At 48.7% G+C, this 22,009-nt stretch overlaps 1 protein-coding gene across 1 annotated transcript in view; it reads right to left on the reverse strand.

The window, feature by feature from the left end:
* Nucleotides 1-4,014: 4,014 nt before the first annotated feature.
* The window catches only part of LOC129700010 (acetyl-coenzyme A synthetase 2-like, mitochondrial), a 42,258-nt gene continuing 24,263 nt past the window's right edge, over nt 4,015-22,009 (reverse strand). The window contains exons 8-16 of the mRNA XM_055640142.1: nt 21,891-22,009; nt 17,480-17,617; nt 16,508-16,600; nt 14,264-14,376; nt 12,192-12,318; nt 11,109-11,236; nt 8,200-8,263; nt 5,147-5,268; nt 4,015-4,835 (exon numbers count right to left, since the gene is read on the reverse strand). The exon at nt 21,891-22,009 is cut by the window's right edge and continues 6 nt beyond it. Of these exons, the coding sequence (XP_055496117.1) occupies nt 4,659-4,835; nt 5,147-5,268; nt 8,200-8,263; nt 11,109-11,236; nt 12,192-12,318; nt 14,264-14,376; nt 16,508-16,600; nt 17,480-17,617; nt 21,891-22,009 (1,081 nt within the window). The 3' untranslated portion in view covers nt 4,015-4,658. The remainder of the gene's footprint in view (nt 4,836-5,146; nt 5,269-8,199; nt 8,264-11,108; nt 11,237-12,191; nt 12,319-14,263; nt 14,377-16,507; nt 16,601-17,479; nt 17,618-21,890) is intronic.

A 22,009-nucleotide genomic window follows, 5' to 3' on the forward strand; every position in this document is an offset into this window, starting at 1 on the left:
CTTCTCTATCCATGTCAGCATTCTACCCCCAATACCATGTGCCATAATTTTGCCCACTAATCTCCTATGTGAAACCTTATCAAATGCTTTCTGAAAGTCCAGGTACACTACATCCACTGACTCTCCCTTGTCCAGTTTCCTCCCGTAGGTCATCCGTACACTAACACTATCCTACACACAATTTACAAAAGCCAATGAACCTGCAAATCCTGACTACGGGTGCCGTCTATACAGAGTTTGCACCTTCTCCCCGTGAATGCCTGGGTTTCCTCCGGGTATTCCGGTTTCCTCCCACACTCCAAAGACGTGCGAGGTACATGGTTAATTGCTCCATTCTCTCAGCATATGACAGTCCTGCCATCCCTGGAATTAACCTTGTAAACCTACGCTGCACTCCCTCAATAGCAAGAATGTCCTTCCTCAAATTAAGGGACCAAAACTGCACACAATACTCCTTGTGTGGTCTCACTAGGGCCCTGTACAACTGCAGAAGGATCTCTTTGCTCCTATATTCTATTCCTCTTGTTATAAAGGCCAACATGCCATTCGCTTTCTTCACTGCCTGCTGTACCTGCATGTTTACTTTCGTTGACTGATGAACAGTGAGATGGTGGAGGATACAACCAGTGTACTGGGTGATTGGTGGTCGTCGTGGACTTGGTGGGCTGAACCTCCAAAACTTCTGTCTCTTTTTCATCTGTAGCCTTTGTCCGCCCACGTGCCAAACACAACTCCCCCACACTTGTGCCACTTGCCGGGCTTTGTCCTGCCTCCAACTCCTCCAACTCTCCTTCCCTCCGCTACAATTGTTCTGTAGAAGGGCCCTGACCTGTCACGTTGCCTGTCCATGCCCTCCACAGATGCTGCCTGACTTGCTGAGTTACACAAACACTTTGCATTCTACGTAACAGCAGATGGCCACGGTAAAACCCTCTCCAGGAGATGAGATCGACTGTGAGTGAGTGACTGTTAGGTCAAGTAGCCTGAACCCAGACTCTCGGATCAACAACTTGGCAGGGTGGCACAGTGGCGCTGCAGTAGAGCAGCTGCCTCATAGCACCAGAGATCCAGGTTCGATCCTGACTAACGGTGCTGTCTGTACAAAGTTTGTACGTTTTCCCCGTGACCAGGTGGGATTTACCCAGGTGCTCCGGTTTCCTCCCACACTCCAGAGATGTACAGGTGTGTAGGTTAATTGGCTTTGGTAAAAATTGTAAATTGTCCCTAGTATGCAGCAGTGTAGTGAGCAGGGATCGCTAGTCAGCGCGAACTCTGTGGGCCGAAGGGTTTGTTTCCGCGCTGTATTTCTAAACTAAACTTTGCCGAGATTCACTTGTATTGTCTCTAAGTCACGGCTGCACAAGAGAAGTGATCAGTTAGGAAACCCAGCGCAGATAAATAGAAATTACTGACACTCTGGCAGTGACTGCAGTGGTAGACGTTGTATCCGGGACACTCCTTCACACCCATCAGTACACATTCAGTCAACCTCCTCATCATGTTGTCATATTTTGTAAAGACATTTTTAAAACTTTGTAAACTAATGAAATAAATCTCAGGAACAACCATCTGTGTGTTTCTGTCAAAGTCTCACAAGGCAAAACGTCCTCAAAGATCCACACACAAGATCGGAAAAAGCGGGGGGTTCCTGCTCAAGGAGTTGGTGAGAAGAGGTAATAGTCAAAGGCCTGGATGGAGTGGATGTGAAGAGAGAGGTGTTTCGCCCCCCCCCCCCCCCCCCCCCCCCCCCCCCCAGTGGGAGAGTCTAGGACCAGAGGGCACAGCCTTAGAATAAAAGGATGTACCTTTAGAAAGATGAGGAAGAATTTCTGTGGTGAATCTGTGGAATTCATTGCCACAGACGGCAGTGGAGGCCAAGTCATTGGGTACTTTTAAAGCGGTGGGTGACATGTTCTCGATCAGTATGGGTCAAGGGTCACTGCGGGGTGAAGGCAGGAGAATGGGGTTGAGAGGGAAAGTTACACCAGCCATGATTGAATGGTGGAGTGGACTCGATGGGCCGAATGGCCTATTTCGGCTCCCATGACTTATGAACAGTGTTGTTGACAGGAGTCACGCAGGCTGCGGAAAGAACGGCTGCTTGATGTTATTAGGTCAAATTTACTTAAATGACAAAACAAATTTACAAAACAAATCCATTCTAACGGAAGAATCACTGACTTGAAATGAACTTTTTCCACACAGACGCTCACTGGCTTGTTTTAAGTATTTCTGACATTTTTCATTTAATGAAAGATGACAAATAAGCAAATGGAGGCAAGAAACTTATAGAAACTTACAAAATTCTTAAGGGGTTGGACAGGCTAGATGCAGGAAGATTGTTCCCGATGTTAGGGAAGTCCAGGACCAGGGGTCACAGCTTAAGGATAGAGGGGAAATCCTTTAAAACCGAGATGAGAAGAACGTTTTTTCACACAGAGAGTGGTGAATCTCTGGAACTCTCTGCCACAGAGGGTAGTTGAGGCCAGTTTATTGGCTATATTTAAGAGGGAGTTAGATGTGGCCCTTGTGGCTAAGGGGATCAGGGGGTATGGAGAGAAGGCAGGTACGGGATACTGAGTTGGATGATCAGCCATGATCATATTGAATGGCGGTGCAGGCTCGAAGGGCCGAATGGCCTACTCCTGCACCTAATTTCTATGTTTCTATGAATGAGGAGTGAACAGATCAGGTAGGTTTTAAAACAGTCAATAGTGTAATGAATGAGAAGATAGTTCAGAAGAACAATTATTGAACAATATATTTAAAAAAACTCCCCACAAACCAAGTGGAATTCAGTGCCACATAATTAGGCTGAGGGGTTAAAGGGCCTGCCCCACGTTCACCACCTAATTCACGACCTTTTTTACTCGTGGACATTTTTCATCAGGCTAGCAAAACGCCCCGACCTACTTGATGCCACGAGTACCTACAACTAACATCACAGCCCGCTACGACCTTTCGACGACTGTGCTGCGAGTATGAGTCAAGGGCAAACTCGGCAGAGGTCGTGAAAGTGGGACAGGCCCTTAAGTCAGTGGATATTTTTAAGGTAGAGATTGGCAGATTCTTGATTTGTGCGAGTGTCAGGGGTTATGGGGAGAAGGCAGGAGAAAGGGGTTGCGGGGGAGAGATAGATCAGCCATGATTGAATGGCAGAGTAGACACAATGGGCCCCATTGGCCTAATTGTGCTCCTCTGACTTATGGAAGTCTTTTGTCCTTCTTTCCATTGTGCCGATTATTCTATGCCACACGGAAGTTGTACTTTTGCTTTAACTAAGCATTGTTCTGGCTTCTCGCCTCCTGATCCACCACAAATGCAAACAGAGCCCTTTGTAGTTAAGTCTGGACTATTTACATTTGAAGATGTATGTGAGGGGAAATCTTCATTATCCCCTTTATCTGCAAAGTTTCCACTAGCAGGGGAGCGTAGGACCAGAGGTCACAGCCTCAGAATAAAAGGACGCTCCTTTAGGAAGGAGATGAGGAAGAATTTCTTAAATCAGACAGTGGTGAAGCTGGGGAATTCATTGCCACAGAAGGCTGTGGCGGCCAAATCAATGGATATTTTAATAATATATTGATACATTCTTGATTAGTACGGGTGTCGGACATTACGGGGAGAAGGCAGGAGAATGGGGTTAGGAGGGAGAGATAGATCAGCCCATGATTGAATGGGGTTGAATGACCAAAGGGAGATGAGCCATGATTGAATGCCGGAGTAGACTTGACGGGCCGAATGGCCTCATTCTGCTCCTGAAACTTATACCTGTGACATCAGCTCCAGATTCGAGAGGAGAAAAATTAGACCTGCACGAAATCGTGTGGCAACATGCTGCGTGGACACTGGCTGTGGGACTGTGGGACAAGCTGTAGGCTTGTTGGGCTGTGGGATGGGGGACAAGCTGTAGGCTTGTTGGGTGGTGGGATGGGGGAACTGCCTGTAGGCTTGTTGGGTGGTGGGATGGGGAACTGCCTGTAGGCTTGTTGGGTGGTGGGATGTCGAACAAGCTGTAGGCTTGTTGGGTGGTGGGATGGGGAACTGCCTGTAGGCTTGTTGGGTGGTGGGATGGGGAACTGCCTGTCGGCTTGCTGGACAGTGGGACCGGGTACCCGCCAAAAGGCTCGGCGGTCAGCGTAACCGTGAGGGGGCTGGAGACGTCGGGCAAGAGGAGCAAGGTGCCGGTGGGAGGGTGAACCGGGGTAATGCCTCCAGAGCGCCTGCAAGGTCGGCTGCAGGAGGGGCCCCCCGGACACAAAGATGGCCAGGAGTGGAGAGGAGAGGAGAGGGACGTCGGTTCAATACATCGAGAGCGCGGGCCACTGGACTTTGGAAAATGGTGCAAAAAACATGGCGGCGCCCGCTTGTGTGAATATATTCAAAAATAGTTTCATACGTGACAAATATAGAACCACTGAAGTCAGTTTCACAAGCGTACAAGAGTCAGACAGTGCGGTTACGTCCGAGATCTTCCCCTGAAGTGCTCCTGGTAGGATGCAATGGGTCCCCCTCAGGAAGGCAAATAGCAGCCAGTGTATGTACAGCATTGATCCCAGCCTTGGTGGAGAGCAGCCGTGATCTGCTGCACCTGGATGTACATTTACTGACATTAATGGTTCCTCTCAATGACGGGCCGGCAGCGTGATGCCTCCTCCCTATTGCTCAGCTTCCTCCTTCAGCATCTGCCGGTGCCCGGCCACTATCTCCTGCACGGCCGTGTGGTCATCCAGGGTGGTCAGATCTCCCAGCTCATCCAGCTTATGCTCCACGATCTTCCTCAGGACGCGGCGCATTATCTTGCCCGACCGGGTTTTGGGCAATCGCTTCACAATCTGGAGAGTGAGAGAGAACGGTTCCCCTTTAGTGGTAACCAGGTGCAGTGTACATCAGAGATACAGCGCGGAAACAGGCCCTTCGGCTACCGAGCCTGCACCGACCAGCGATCCCCACACACTAACACACACTCACTCACACACACACTCACTCACTCACTCTATCCAAGCCTTTCACTCTTCAGTAAGTTTCAATGAGGTTCCCTCTCATCCTTCTAAACTCCAGCGAGTACAGGCCCAGTGCCGCCAAACGCCATATGTGCATGATTGGACCAGAACAGCTGCAGAGCAACACCAGACCGAGGCATTACCTGGATGTGATCAGGAGCAGCATACTTTGCGATCTTCTGCGAGACGATGTCTCTCAGTTCCTGCCTGATGACTGCCTCGCTCATGTCCACCCCATCCTTGAGGATGATGAAGACGTACGAAGCTGGGGAGGGAGACACAAGGACGAACATCAACCACAACCTCTCCAACTCCACGAGGGGACCCTACAAACCAAACTCCTCCCTCCGTCAGAACAAAGTCACTGTTAAACTCACAAGTAGAAACATTGAACTACAGATGCTAGTTTATACCAAAGATAGGCACAAAGTGCTGGGGTAAATCAGCAGGTCAGGCAGCATCTCTGGAGGAAATGGATGAGTGATCTTTAAGGTTGGGACGCTTCTTCAGATCTTTCTTCTGTAGCCCCAAAGTGGGTTGGCAACCCCTTGGTAACTTTGAAGACAACATTATGTTACGCATGCCTTGCTAGTCTAGATGTTAGTTTAGTTTAGAGCAGGCACGTGCCGTGAATAATTACTGAGAGTAGGCACTGGGCAGTCAGTCGACCTTTAAAAACCACGCATGCGTAGAAAATGGTAAAATCCGCGCATGCGGAGATCGGTCCTGTGACAATCGACATTAAAAAATCTGTAAAAAAACACGTGCGCAGATTGGTCTCCTCTCCTGTGGGTATGTGCAACATCTTGTGCGCAGTCCATGTTGCAAAGGCAGGCTTTCAGCTGCCTTTATTGCCTATTGTAAGTGAAGTCTTGAAGCAGCATCCACGGCACGTGAGTTGAATATAGTTACGGGTATTACACGTACTGCGGATGAAAGGCACGGGAGAATTATGTCTACCTAAGATCCATTATTAAAATAATAACCATTTAATAATAAATACTGAATTTAGTAAATTAATTGGAAATCTTTACTATTTATATTTAATAATTAACTTGTTATAATTTTAGTAAGGGTAGGCACTGCTCTTGACGGCACGTGCCTGGTTTAGAGATACAGAGTGTAACAATGTTACAAAATTTTGAGATTTAAAAAATCAAGCCTGTAATTTATCCCATCAGATAAAGCATAAAAATAAGTTTAATTTGACACCTAATTCACTTTCATATCTCAAGTATTTAAAAAGTTATGGCCATTTTCATACTCGGAAATTAGCATCTTGTTCCCTATTGATTTTCTATGGACATGACAAAAAAACAGTGATCATGGACAGTCAAAAGGCCATAACCTTCTTAAAAATTAAGAGAACTGAATGAAATTTTCAGTTATCGTAGATTGAACCATTCTGAAACAAACATAAAATAATCTTACTTGGATGACCTGAAATTAAAGCATATAATTAGTTAGTTACCCAAGTGTAGCAAATTTCATACTTCAATTACTAGATCTAAACATCTATCCAATTCTTAATAAATGATTAATGTTTTTAAATAGCCCAAGTGTCCAAATAATATTCATAAATAATTCACAATAAAACATGATTTTAAAATCTCATTTACATTAATTTATAGGCCAAATGGAAGGAATTTAGTGTTCAATTGCTGTAAATTAAAGTCAAATTTAAATCGGCTTTCTAGTGGGTTCCTGTGAACGCGCTGGTTTAGAACGTTTACATTGCAGTGGATTTGTGCCCTCAAATGCCCAGAAAAATACTGCGGGATATATAGAGCCCAAAATTAGCTACTCGCTATAGAAAACTTTAATAACAGGGTTCTTAAGAAGCCCATTTTAATGTAAAAATAAGGTACATACCTTTAATTGTTTGCTTTATAAAACCCTGGGGCTGCGAGAGGTCGCGGGTTTAGAGAGTGATTTTTAAACTACTATAACTATTATACAAGGCCATAAAAACTAATAATACCTTTTGCGACGGGGTCTTTCAGCGATTTTTCGTTAATGATTTACTAGGCTGAACATTTTCGATTGCAACAGCCTAGTAAAAATCGCGTTTTAAACCCGCCCCCTCTAAACAGCGCCAAAATTGCGCACACGGGGTGGGGCAGATTCTCAACGACGATTCAGGTAGGTTTTGTAACATACCTACAGAGTGGAAACAGGTCTTTTGGCCCACCGTGTCCACGCCGACCAGCGATCACCCCACACAGTAACGCAACCACCCGCACACTAGGGACAATTTTACATTTACACCAAGTCAAGTAACCGGCAAACCTGTACTTCTTATGGAGTGTGGGAGGAAACCGAAGATCTCGGAGAGTGCCCGCAACGCAGGTCACGGGGAGAACGTACAGGCGAGCACCCCTGGTCAGGATCGAACCCGGGTCGCTGGCGCTGTAATGCAGCAACTCTACCGCTGCGCCACCGTGCCGCCTTGCTAGTAGATGGGAACGTTGGATGCTAAATGGGACCGCTCCTGACCAAGAACCGAGACCAGACTGTTGGAATACCGGGAGAATACTCCCTCCATCAACAACTCCCCACCCCCCGTAAAGAAAAAAACCTTTCTCCTCTAAACACAGTTTCAGCCCCAAATGTCAGATTCATCACATCTTCCTGGTTATCTGTTGCAAGACGGAAAACAAGTGCCTAAATTGGGTGACGTCTGGACTTTTCCTAATCCTGCTATTAGTCTCCACTAATCAATGTGCAGATGCTGGTTTACACCATGTGAGACACCAAATGCCGGAGTAACTCAGCGGGACAGGCAGCATCTCTAGAGAGAAGGAATGGGTGACGTTTTGGGTCGAGAACCCCTCTTCTACTAATCAATTCACATGCTTATCTGTTGCAAGAACGGTGGCCTTCTGGGGAATTCCTTGCCGAGTCAGTGGATATCGATTCTTGATTAGTACGGGTGTCAGAGGTTATGGGGAGAAGGCATGAGAATGGGGTTGAGAGGGAGAGATAGATCAGCCACGTTTGAATGGCGGAGTGGACTTGATGATGGGCCGAATGGCCTAATTCTGCTCCTATCACTTATGACCGTATGAAGAACATTCTGGAAGATTCTGCGGTTGGAGCATTGTATGTGCACCTCTCGACTCACTACCCTGTGCATTCACCACCCTCTGCAACATCTTGTTCCCTCCGCCTCTCCCTCTCCCTCAGATCATCTTACCTTCTCCCTTGATCTCGTGAGCGCATCCAATTGCCGCGGATTCAGCCACAACGCGGTGCTGGTTCTGAAAGGTCCAAAAAAGAAAACATGGTGGGGGGTGGGGGCGATCAGCGGTTTCATCTGACCCTCTGCCTTCCAAAGGCTCCCCTCCACACAGGGTGGCACGGTGGTGCAGCGGGTAGAGTCGCCGCCACACAGCGCCAGAAAACCCCGGTTCGATCCTGACCTCGGCTGCCGTCTGTGTGGAGTTTGTCCGTTCTCCCCGTGACCTGCGTGGGTTTTCTCCGGGAGCTCCGGCTTCTTCCCACAGGTTCCGAAGACGTACGGGTTTTTGTAGGTTGATTGGCTTCACTAAGTTCGTAAAACTGTCCCTAGTTTAGTTTAGTTTAGTTTAGTTTAGTTTAGTTTAAAGATACAGCGTGGAAACAGGTCCATTCAGCCACCGGGTCCGCGCCGACCAGCGATCCCCGCACATTAACACAATCCTACACCCACTCGGGACAATTTTTTTAAACTTTTACCAAGCCAATTAACCTACAAACCTGTACGTCTTTGGAGTGTGGGAGAAAACCGAAGATCTCTGAGAAAACCCACGCAGGTCACGGGGAGAACGTACAAACTGCGTACAGACAGCGCCCGTAGTCAGGATCGAACCCGGGTCTCCCACGCTGCAAGCACAGTAAGGCAGCAACTCTACCGCTACACCACCGTGACCGGCCTGTACCCCATACACTATCCCAGTGTGTGGGATAATGCTAGTGTACAGGGATCGCTGGTCGGCACGGACTCAGTGGATGACTCTATGGGTCGTTAGTGTCGGTAGGTACACACACGGTCCCGTGTTGCTGCTTCAGATGAAGTGTCCCCGTTCTGGGTGTACCTCTCCTGCTTCTGGACAGCTCTTCCTCGCGACCAAGCCGACACCCGGAGGCTGCAACGTATCGTCCGATCGGCTGCACAAGGCTGTTGGCTTCAACCTTCCCCCCCATTGACGAACTGTACATTGCAAGGGCCAGGAAGCGAGCGGGTAAGATCATCTCTGACCCCTCTCACCCTGGCCACAAACTCTTTGAATCACTTCCCTCTGGAAGGCGACTCCGGACTGTCAAAGCTGCCACAGCCAGACATAAAAACAGCTTTTTTCCACAAGTAGCAGCTCTACTCGATAACCCAAAATCTGTAGCCTCCTTTTGCTCTGGTATTTTATTTAATTTAAATCGATTATTATTTATGTTTAATGTTTTATGTCATTCTTAATTGTCACTGTATGTCATGTTGTCACTTGTGGGCAGAGCACCAAGGCAAATTCCTTGTATGTGAATACTTGGCCAATAAACTTATTCATTCATTCAAACTTATTGTCCCCATCTTGATAGTAGCATTGGAGTGATGGATTCACCCGCTGCATGAGACCACAACACCTCATGGCCCCCAGATCCAATCCAATCAATCCCATTCACCACCACTCATGCACCACACAACATGACAGAGACTGACTTGGCGTGGGGACCTACAAGCCGCGAGATAGTACCTTGAGAGGTACAGCGCGGAAACAGGCCCTTCGGCCCACCGAGCTCGTGTTGGCCAGCGATCACCCCGCACACTAGCACTCACCTGCACACACCAGGGGACATTTTACAATTTTACCAAAGCCAAGTCAGCTACCAACCCGCACGCACGTCTTTGGAATGTGGGAGGAAACTGGAGCACCTGGAGTAAACCGACACAGATCACGGGGAGAACGAGCAAACTCTGCGCAGGCCGCACCCATAGTCAGGATCGAACCCGGGTCACTGGCGCTGTGAGGCAGCAACTCTACCACTGCGCCACCGTGTCACCCTGTTCCAATCATTCCCATTCTGCACAATTACAATACCACACTACATGGTGGAGAGTGCGTTAGTGCGGTCAGCTACTGACCACGAGGTAATACGTTCAGAGACACTGCATGGAAACAGGCCCTTTGGCCCTTCGGCCACCAAGCTCATGCCGACCATTGATCACCTACCTGTAAACTAGTTCTATCCTACACACTAGGGACAATTTACAGTCGCCAATTATCCTACAAACCTGCACGTCTTTGGGATGTGGGAGCAAACCGTCACACGCAGGGCCTCAGAATAAAAGGACGTGCCTTTAGAAAGGAGATGAGGAGGAATTTCTTCAGACAGAGGATGGTGAATCTGTGGAATTCATTGCCACAGGCGGCTGTGGAGGCCAAGTCAATTGGTATTTTTAAGGCGGAGATTGATAGATTCTTGATTAGAACGGGTGTCAAGGGTTTTGGGGAGAAGGCAGGAGGATGGGGTTGAGAGGGACAGTAAACAATATGTGCAGGAATAGGCCATTCGGCCCTTCGAGCCAGCACCGCCATTCAATGTGATCATTGCTGATCATCCACAATCAATCCCCATATCCCCTGACTCCGCTATCTTTAAGAGCCTATCTAGCTCTCTCTTGAAAGTATCCAGAGGACCGGCCTGCACTGCCCTCTGAGGCAGAGAATTCCACAGACTCACAACTCTCTGTGTGAAAAAGTGTTTCCTCGTCTCCGTTCTAAATGGCTTACCCCTTATTCTTAAACTGTGGCCCCTGGTTCTGGACTCCCCCCCCAGAGATACTGTAGGTTAGCCATGATTGAATGGTGGAGTGGACTTGATGTGCTGAATGGCCTAATTACGCTCCTATAACGTATGGACCCGGCCTCGGAGAAAACCCACTTGGTCAAGGGGAGAATGAATGAACTCAGCGCAGACAGCACCCGTGGTTGGGATCGGACCCTGGTCTCTGGCGCTATGAGGCAGCAGCACCACCATTGAAATCCGTTCAATAAATCCCAAAACAAGAAACGCCCGCTGATACGAGAGGCTTGAAACCCACGTTCCCTCCACCGACCGAGCTCCTCCTACCACAGCGCCTTCGATCTCGGCTGTGCCAAGCCGGTGCCCGCTGATATTGATGACGTCGTCGAGCCTGCCCGTGATCCGGTAATAGCCCTTCTCAGATCTGTAGGCTCCGTCACCCGTGAAGAAGTAGTCTGTAGAGAGAAAGAGGAGAGAGTGAATAAGAGACTGGCCGTCGCTGGCAGATCGTCCAAAGTCTGCTCTCTGCTCTGGGCCTGTGCACCAGATTCATTGACAGTTTCTTCCCAGCTGTTATCAGACAACTGAACCATCCTACCACAACCAGAGAGCAGTGCTGAACTACTATCTACCTCACTGGTGACCCTCGGACTATCCTTGATCAGACTTTGCTGGCTCTACCTCGCACTGAACATTATTCCCTTATCATGTATCTGTACACTGTAAATGGATCACTCATAAGGAATAGGAGTAGAGTCAAGGGTTTTGGGGAGAAGGCAGGAAGGAGGATGGGGTTGAAAGGGACAATAGACAATATGTGCAGGAGTAGGCCATTCGGCCCTTCGAGCCAGCACCGCCATTCAATGCGATCATGGCTGATCATCCACAATCAATGCCTGCCTTCTCCCCATATCCCCCTGACTCCACTATCTTTAAGAGCACTGTCTAGCTCTCTCTTGAAAGTATCCAGAGAACCGGCCTCCACCGCCCTCTGAGGCAGAGAATTCCACAGACTCACAACTCTCTGTGAGAAAAAGTGTTTCCTCGTCTCCGTTCTAAATGGTTTACCCCTTATTCTTAAACTGTGGCCCCTGGTTCTGGACTCCCCCAACATCGGGAACATGTTTCCTGCCTCTAGCGTGTCCAAACCCTTAACAATCTTATATGTTTCAATAAGATGCCCTCTCATCCTTCTAAACTCCAGAGTGCACAAGCCCAGCTGCTCCATTCTCTCAGCAAATGACAGACCCGCCATCCCGGGAATTAACCATGTATTGTCTTTCCGCTGAGTGGTTAGCGGGTAACTAAAGCTTTTCACTGTACCTAAATGGAACTGAAATGGACACTAGTCCCACATCCCTGCGCACAGATCCAAGACACGGCCATTATCAACACTACACGTCCACTCACTGGGGTAGGGTTTGAAATACGTGTTCACAAATCTGTCGTGGTCGTTGTGGATAGTCCGAGCCATCCCTGGCCACGGCTGGGCGATGCAGAGAGGCCCAGAGGTGTTGTTGTCCATTAGCCTCTTACCCTGGAACAGACAGAGCAAAGTGTGTGAGGGCGTATTGACGTGAAGCAAAGTAACGTCAACGCAAAGTGTTACCGAATAGTCAAAGGCCAGGGATAGGGTGGATGGGTGAGAGGATGTTTCCACCAGTGGGAGTGTCTAGGACCAGAGGTCACAGCCTCAGAATTAAAGGACGTTCCTTCAGGAAGGTGATGAGGAGGAATCTCTTTAGTCAGAGGGTGGTGAATCTGTGGGATTCTTTGCCACAGCAGACTGTGGAGACCAGGTCAGTGAATAGTTTTAAGACAGAAAGAGATTCTTGATTAGTATAAGTGTCAGGGGTTATGGAGAGAAGGCAGGAGAATGGGGTAGGAGGGAGATAGATCAGCCATGATTGAATGGCAGAATAGATTTGATGGGTCGAATGGCCTAATTCTGCTCCAATCACTTCTGACATTATGAACTAATACATATATATATATATTAGGTCATAATGTCGTAAGTGATTGGAGCACAATATATATATATATGTAAAATTTAACAACATTTAAATGACGAAATGTTTAAGAAGGAACTGCAGATGCTGGAAGGAGGGAGAAAGCAAGGACTACCTGAAATTGGAGAAGTCAATGTTCATATCGCTGGGGTGTAAACTTCCCAAGCGAAATATGATGTGCTGTTCCTCCAATTTACAGTGGGACTCACTCTGGCCATGGAGGAGGCCCAGGACCGAAAGGTCGGATTCGGAATGGGAGGGGGAGTTGAAGTGCTGAGCCACCGGGAGATCAGGCTGGTTATTGCGAACCGAGCGGAGGTGTTGGGTGAAGCAACGCCAAGCCTGCGCTTGGTCTCACCGATGTAGAGCAGCTGATACCTAGAGCAGCGGATGCAATAGATGAGGTTGGAGGAGGTGCAGGTGAACCTCTGCCTCACCTGGAAAGACTGTTTGGGTCCTTGGATGGAGTCGAGGGGGTTGAGGTAAAGCGACAAGTGTAGCATTTCCTGCGGTTGCAAGGGAAAGTACCCGGGGAGGGGGTGGTTTGGGTGGGAAGGGACGAATTGGCCAGGGGGTTACGGAGGGCGCGGTCTCTGCGGAAAACCGAAAGGGGAGGAGATGGGAAGATGTGGCCAGTGGTGGGATCCCGTTGGAGGTGGCGAAAATGTCGGAGGATTATATGTTGTATGTGACTGCTGGTAGTGTGGAAGGTGAGGACAAGGGGGACTCTGTCCTTATTACGAGTGGCAGACAGCTACATAGAGAAAAAAGACACAAAGTGCTGGAGCAGTTTAGTTTCAGTTTAGAGATACAGCACGGAAACAGGCCCTTCGGCCCTTCGAGTCCGCGCCGAGCTGCGATCCCCGTACATTAACACTATCCTACACACTCTACTAACAATTTGACATTCATACCAAGCCAATTAACCTACAAACCTGGACGTCTTTGGAGTGTGGGAGGAAACCGAAGATCTCGGAGAAAACCCACGTGGTCACAGGGATAATGTACTAACTCCGTACAGACAGCGCCCGTTGTCGGGATCAGACCCGGGACTCTGGCGCTGTAAGGCAACAACTCTACCGCTGTGCCACCGTGCCGCCCGTGCCTGTACAACGTTTTATGTTCTGCCCGTGACCTGCGTGGGTTTTCTCTGAGATCTTCCATTTTCTCCCACACCCCAAAGACGTGCCGGTTTGTAAGTAAATCGGCTTGGCATAAATGTAAATTTGTCCCTAGTGTGTGTAGGATAGTGTTAGTGTGCGGGCATCGCTGGTCGGCGCGGTGTCGGAGGGCCGATGGGCCTGTTGCCGCGCTGTATCTCTAAACGAACAAACTAAAGTTAACGAGTGCGAAAGTGTGATCGGTAGTCGGCATGGTCTCATTGGGCCGAAGGGCCTGTTTCCACGCTGCTTCTTTCAATCGATTAACGCTACCAGCTGGGTTAAAGGGGTTCGGGCGATGCACCCCAGTTACCTGGTCATCCATGAGGACAGGGTTTATTCCAAAGAACGGCCTCATTGCCATGGCAGGGACAATCTCCGCATCTCTTGCAGCGGGACGAGGGGCGATACAGATCCCTCCCGTCTCTGCAAGAGAAACCGCCCATCAGAAAACGGAGGCTATACGGCCCAGACCATCAGGCAAACCAACCTCCCTTCCACCCACTCCATGTACACCTCGCGCTGCCTCGGCAAGGCCAGCAGCATCATCGAGGTAAAAGGTACAGAAGTGTGAAAACGCACACTCCAGATTGACGGACAGTTTCTTCCCAGCTGTATTCAGGCAACTGAACCATCCTACCACAACCAGAGGGCAGTCCTGAACTATTATCTAACTCATTGGTGACCCTCAGACTATCCTTGATCGGACTTTGCTGGCTTTACCTTGCACTAAACGTTATTCCCATATCATGTATCTATACACTATAATGGCTCGATTGTAATCATGTATTGTCTTTCTGCTGACTGGATAGCACGCAACATAAGATTTTCATTGTACCTCGGTACACATGACAATAATCTAACACAAACTAAACTAAACTGAACAGAGGCCGTGAGTCAGATCATCAGCCATCAGCATTGAAACATTCAAGTCAAGAGTGTTTTATTGTCACATGTCCCAAACAGAACAATGACATTCTGACTTAAGGGCCTGTCCCACTGTACGAGGTAATTCAAGAGTTCTCCCGAGTTTGCCCCTGATTCGAAAGCGGAGCATGTCTGTAGCGGGTCCATAGGAGTTGGTGGATGTCTCGTAGCGGCTCGTGCGAGCGATATTTCTCATCACGAGTATTTTTTTACTCGTGGACATTTTTCACAGTGTTGAAAAAACGTCACGGGTTTACCGGATTTCCCCGAGTACCTACCGTTAGCATTACGAGCCGCTACGGGACATCCACGAACTCCTACAGACCCGCTACGGACATTCTCCGAGTTCGAATCAGGGGAAAACTCGAGAGAACTCTTGAATTACCTCGTACAGTGGGACAGGCCCTTTACATTGTGTTTTTAGTTTATTGTTCTGTGTACAAACGTTGCGTGCTAACCAATCAGAATTAGAAGCGAAAATAGGTCATTCGGCCCAACAAGTCTACTCCACCATTCAATCATGACTGATCTATCTCTCCGTATCAACCCCATTCTCCTGCCTTCTCCCCATAACCTCTGACGCCCGTACTAATCAAGAATCTATCAATCTCTGCCTTAAAAATATCCATTGAATTGGCCTCCACAGCCTTCTGTGGCAATGAATTCCACAGATTCACCACAGATTGTACCTCAAGAATACCCTCTACTAACCATGTCAACCTGTAAAAAGATGAGTTCTGTTCTAAAGTCATTGTATTCATTCATCATTGATTAACAAACACAATCCTTGCTCATTGGAATCAATGTTTTGACCAGACGCTTTTCTTCCTGTTAACCCCTTCAGTTATAGGGTCATAGAGTCATACAGCACAGAAACAGGCCCTTCTGCCCACTTTACTCATGCTGACCAAGATGTCCCATCTCTGCTAGTCCCACCTGCCCACATTTGGTCCTTAAACCTGTCCTATCCATGTACCCGTCCAAGTTTCTTTCAGATGCTGTTTTCGTATCTGCCTCAACGACCACCTCCAGCTGCACGTTCCATCTACCCACCACTCTCTGTGTGAAAACGTTGCCCCCCTGTTGAGATTCCTGTTAAATGTTTCCCCTCTCACCTTAAACCTGTGTCCTCCTTGGTGTTTAGTTTAGTTTAGAGGTACAGCGTAGAAACAGGCCCTTCGACCAGTGATCCCTGCACATTAACACCATCCTACTCCCACTAGGGACAATGTTTATATTTACCAAGCCAATTAACTTACAAACCTGTACGTCTTTCGAGTGTGGGAGGAAACCAAAGATCTTGGAGAAAACCCTACGCGGTCACGGGGAGAACGTGCAAACTCCGTACAGGCAGCACCCGTAGTCGGGATTGAACCGGGGTCTCCGGCACTGCATTCGCTGTAAGGCAGCAACTCTGGTGTTAATGTGCGGGGATCGCTGGTTGGCGCGGACTTGGTGGGCCGAAGGACCTGTTGCTCGTGCTGTATCTAAAGATATGGGCAAAACCCAGGCAAAGTAGGTATTTTGGTCAACATGGACATGTTGGGCTGAAGGGCCTGTTTCCATGTTGTGTAACTCGGGGACTATATTAAACCCACCGGCGTTGCACAGCATCAGAGCCACCTCTTACCTGTCTGCCACCAGGTATCCACCACTGGACACTTCTCGTCCCCAACCACTCTGTAGTACCAGTCCCACGCCTCCGTGTTGATGGGCTCGCCAACTGAGAAGTTCAAACAGAAGAAGACAGTTCATTTCACTGCACTGAACAAGAACCTGCGGCTAAATTCATACGGTCAGATTTACTTCTGTGACGAGCACACAAATAGTCGCCTGGGTTGGGCTGGGCGCCATCTTGGATCTTCATAAGTTCATAGGCGATAGGAGCAGAAGCAGACCATTCGGCCCATCAAGTCCACTCCGCCATTCAATCACGGCTGACCTATCTCTCCCCCCCTCCCAACCCCATCCTCCTGCCTTCTCCCCATAACCCACTGAAACATTTGCAATGAGGCCATTCGGCCCACATCCACCGTGCTGGAGCGTCAATGACGAGAGGGCGGAACGATGGCGCAGAGGTCGAGTTGCTACCTCACAGAACCAGAGGCCCGGGTTCAATCTTGACTAATGGGTGGAGGCCAAGTCAATGGAGATTTTCAAGGCTTTTCAAGATAGATTCTTGATTTGTACGGCTGTCATGGGGAGAGGCAGGAGAATGGGGTTCGGAGGGAGAGATAGATCATCCATGATTGAATGTCGGAGTAGACTTGATGGGCCGAATGGCCTAACTCTGCTCCTATCACCTATGAAGGTTGCTAGATCAACGTGCTGTTTCCCTTCCGCTAACCGAGCCCAACACAACCCACACGGTGTCATGAAAATATCGGCGACCATTTTGTTGGACATTTATGCTAATTCTGCTCCTATCACAAGTATATAACAAGTATAATAATATATAAGTATATAAGCAGCCCCTGTATATAACAAGTATAATAATATATAAGTATATAAGCAGCCCCTGTATATAATAAGCCATAACACAATTGATTATCGCGACATAAACGCAGGGTTTCTGCTCCAGCGGGTTGGGTTGGGTACTGACCTGAGCCCAGTATTTTCAGTGATGTCCGGTCATAGGACTTCACCCACTTGTCCCCGAACTTGAACAGCAGCCGGATTGCCGTGGGTGCCCCGTAGAACTGGTTGATCTTCAGCCTTTCCACCATCTCCCAGTAGCGGCCTGTACACAGGGCGGAGAGGCAAGAGTTCACCCAGCAATTGGAGCCAACAAACACAAACCCAGCTTCCAGCCCTCGTTCAAGTCGCCTGCAGAGTCCAGGGAGTTCGGAAGCCACGGATAGCGGGGCCAACAGGCCCTTCGGCCCATCGAGGCCGTGCCGAGCATCGATCGCCCCGTTCACAGTAGTGATAGAAACATAGAAAATAGGTAGGCCATTCGGCCCTTCGAGCCTGCACCGCCATTCAATATGATCATGGCTGATCATCCAACTCAGTATCCCATCCCTGCCTTCTCTCCATACCCCCTGATCCCTTTAGCCACAAGGGCCACATCTAACTCCCTCTTAAATATAACCAATGAACTGGCCTCAACTACCTTCTGTGGCAGAGAATTCCAGAGATTCACCACTCTCTGTGTGAAAAATGTTTTTCTCATCTCGGTCCTAAAAGATTTCCCCCTTATCCTTAAACTGTGACCCCTAACATCGGGAACAATCCTGTTCTGGACTTCCCCAACATCGGGAACAATCTTCCTGCATCTAGCCTGTCCAACCCCTTAAGAATTTTGTAAGTTTCTATAAGATCCCCCCCTTAATCTTCTAACTTCCAGCGTGTACAAGCCGAGTCTATCCAGTCTTTCTTCATATGAAAGTCCTGCCATCCCAGGAATCAGTCTGGTGAACCTTCTCTGTGCTCTCTCTATGGCAAGAATGTCTTTCCTCAGATTAGGAGACCAAACTTGCCCACGCCGACCAACATGTCCCATTCACACCAGTCCCATCTGCCTGCCTTTGTCCCACATCCCTCTAAACGGAGCATCCCGGACAATACAGCTCATCCCCTCCATGACTCACTGGTCAACCTGAGGAGCACCTTCAGCAACAGACCGGTTCCACCAAGATGCAGCACAGAACGCCACAGGAGATCCTTCTTCCCTGCGGCTAACAAACTTTACAACCCTTCCCCCTTCTGTCGTGGGGTAAACTGACCCCCCCCCCCCACCCCACCCAACCCCCCACAATCTTTCCACATCCCCCAAGCCTTTCCACTTTAATTTCATGTTTCATGTATTTTGTGTTTTAATCAAATGTTGGCAGATCTGTTTCCCGCCTGGGATAAATAAAGCTCTATCGTATTGTATTGTAACCTGGCCTATCCATGTACCCGTCTAAATGTCTCTTTAACGTTGCGATAGTCCCTGTCTCAACTACCTCCTCTGGCAGCTCGTTCCATACACCCACCACCTCAAAAGTTACCCCTCAGATTCCCTTTAAATCCTTTCCCCCTTCACCTTAAACCTATAAGTCAAGAGTGTTTTAGTGCCATGTGTCCCAAAACAAAACCATAATAATCGACAAAAAGTTCATTAAATATAAAACAAAGCAATACAGTGCAAAAACAAGACAGAGCCCGAAGTCCCACATGCGATCAAGATAGTTTGTAGTTCGTAGTTGGAGGTTGTTGTGTTTAATAGCCTGATGGTTGTAGGGAAGAAGCTGTTCCTGAACCTGGACGTTACAGTTTTCAGTCTCCTGTACCTTCTACCTGATGGCAGGGGATGAAATGAGATCGTGGCCAGGGTGGTGTGGGTCTCTGACGATGCTGGCTGCCATTTTGAGCGGGCGCCTCCTGTAGATCCCATTGACGGTGGGGGTATGGGATGGACCACTTTTTGTAACTCGGTGCATGTGACAATAAATAACGAAACTAAACTGGTTCAGATGCCTCATAATGGCGGAGAAGAAGCTGTCCCTGAAGCTGGAGGTGTTCCCGACTGCGTTCACGGTGGCGCAGCGGTAGAGTTGCTGCCTTACAGCGGGTGCAGCGCCGGAGACCCGGGTTCGATCCCGACTACGGGTGCCGTCTGTACGGAGTTTGTACGTTCTCCCCGTGACCTGCGTGGATTTTCTCCGAGATCTTCGGTTTCCTCCCACACTCCAAAGACGTGCAGGTTTGTAGGTTGTTTGACTTGGTAAATGTAAAAATTGTCCCCATTGTGTGTAGGATAGAGTTAATATGGGGGGGGGGGGGGGCAAAATCGCTGCTCGGCGAGGACTCGTTGTGCTGAAGGGCCTGTTTCCGCACTGTAGGCCTAAACTAAACTAAACTAAAAACCAGACAAGATCAAGGTTTGCATTACCCAACGCTTATCTCTGAATTTCTCATCGCCGTTTCTAGAAACGCGATTTGGAGCGAAGTGTACAACATAGCAGGTGGTGTTGTGGACTCCAGAGGTCGCACAAACAGTGTTGAATTTCCCAGAACTGAGGAGGCCGGGCAGAGGGCGATGTAATCAAAGTTTCCTAGATATCAGAAAGAACCGGACTTTGGAGGCAAGCTTATCAATAGTAAAGTTATTTATGGTGGCACGGTGACACAGCGGTAGAGTTGCTGCCTTACAGCACTGACAGCGCCAGAGACCCGGGTTCGATGCCGATTTGTGGTGCTGTCTGTACGGAGTTTGCACGTTCTCCTCGTGACCTGCGTGGGTTTTCTCCAAGATCTTCGGTTTCCTCCCACACTCCAAAAACGTACAGGTTTGTAGGTTAAATGGATTGGTATAAATGTGAAATTAGTGGGTGTAGGATAGTTTTAATGTGCGGGGATCGCTGGTCAGTACGGACTCGATGGGCCGAAGGGCCTGTTCCCACGCTGTATCTCTAAACTAAACTAAACTGGGAACCCTACTCACAATAGGTCGAAAATTATAATTCCTTTCCCCCAAAGACGCTGGGTCATCTATTAATTTTTAATGAATCTTTCTTTTGTGAGTCAATGGTACTGCGAGAGATAGGATAGAGGTATCTGGGTAGTGACTTTAGGAACTGCAGATGCTGGAACCATAAGCAAAATACAAAGTGCTGGAGTAACTCAGCGGTTCAGGCAGCGTCTATGGAGGACATGGATAGATGGCGATTTGGTTTGGTGATACAGCGCGTAAACAGGCCCGTATGCTCACCGAGTCTGCACCGACCAGCCATCCTTGCACACTAATGCCCCTGTCCCACTTAGGAAACCTGAACGGAAACCTCTGGAGACTTTGCGCCCCACCCAAGGTTTCCGTGCAGTTCCCGGAGGTTGCAGGTGGTTGCCGGAGGTTGCAGGTGGTTGCCGGAGGTTGCAGGTAGTGGAAGCAGGTAGGGAGACTGACAAAAAAATCCTGGGACCTCCGGGAATCTCACGGAAACCTTGGGTGGGGCACAAAGTCACCAGAGGTATCCGATCAGGTGGGACAGAGGCATTACACTCTACCCTACACACACAGTAAGGCCAATTATACCAAGACATTTAGCCTACATATGTGTACATCTTTGGAGTTTCAGTCACTGTGCCACGCCAGCATTTTATGTTTTGATATCTCGATACTTAAACAAACATCTTATTTGGGTGACACGGTGGCGCAGCGGTAGTGTTGCTGCCTTACAGCGCCAGAGACCCGGGTTCGATCCTGACTCCAGGTGCAGCATCCGGCTAGGGAATGGACAGACAACATTTCGGGATGGGTCCTTTCTTCAGACGGGATCCCAACTCGAAACGTTGTCTGTCCATCCCCTTCCCTGATGCTGCCTGACCTGCCGAGTTCCTCCAGCACAATCTGTGTTTTCATTCTCTCTGTTGATCTCATTCTTAGTCACTGAGGAGAAATTCTCAGGTAAAATAGGATTTCTCATGAAGCCGTGACTTAAGGGCCTGTCCCACTTAGGCGATTTCCTGGGCGACTACCTCAAAATTGTCAACATTTTTCAGCTACAGTGGCGACAATTTTTGCTGTCGTAGGTTGTCGCCAGGTGTAGCAGGTGAATTCCATTCAAACTAGTCCCTGGCAGTCGCCTAAAGTGTTGCCTAAGTGGGACAGGCCCTTTGGAGATCATGCAAGTGAATCTCTGCAAAGGTTAGTTTAGTTTAGTTTAGTTTAGAGATACAGTGCGGAAATAGGCCAGGTCTGCGCCAACCATCGATCCCCGTACACTAACACTATCCTACACCGACTAGGGACAATAGACAATAGGTGCAGGAGTAGGCCATACATTTGCCAAGCCAATTAACCCCCAAACCTGTACGTCTTCTTTGGAGTGTGGGAGGAAATTGAAGATCTCGGAGAAAACTCACGCAGGTCACGGGGAGAACGTACAAACGCACAAGCAGCAACTTTACCACCGCGGCACATGTTGAGATTTTCTCTCGATTACTCAAACCGGATCGTCAGAATGGAGACGTCGCGCTGAGACTGCGGGAGAAATAATAGGCTGGAACAAATACGATCTTGTCCTTACCTGGGTTAGGGTAGACAGGAGTGCTCTCAAACAAAACACTGGTCCCTCCATTGCACAGCGGGCCGTACACGACGTAACTGTGCCCAGTTATCCACCCAATGTCGGCCACACAGCCAAAC

This window comes from Leucoraja erinacea, chromosome 9, assembly GCF_028641065.1.
Source record: "Leucoraja erinacea ecotype New England chromosome 9, Leri_hhj_1, whole genome shotgun sequence".
NCBI classification, from domain to species: Eukaryota; Metazoa; Chordata; class Chondrichthyes; order Rajiformes; family Rajidae; genus Leucoraja; species Leucoraja erinaceus.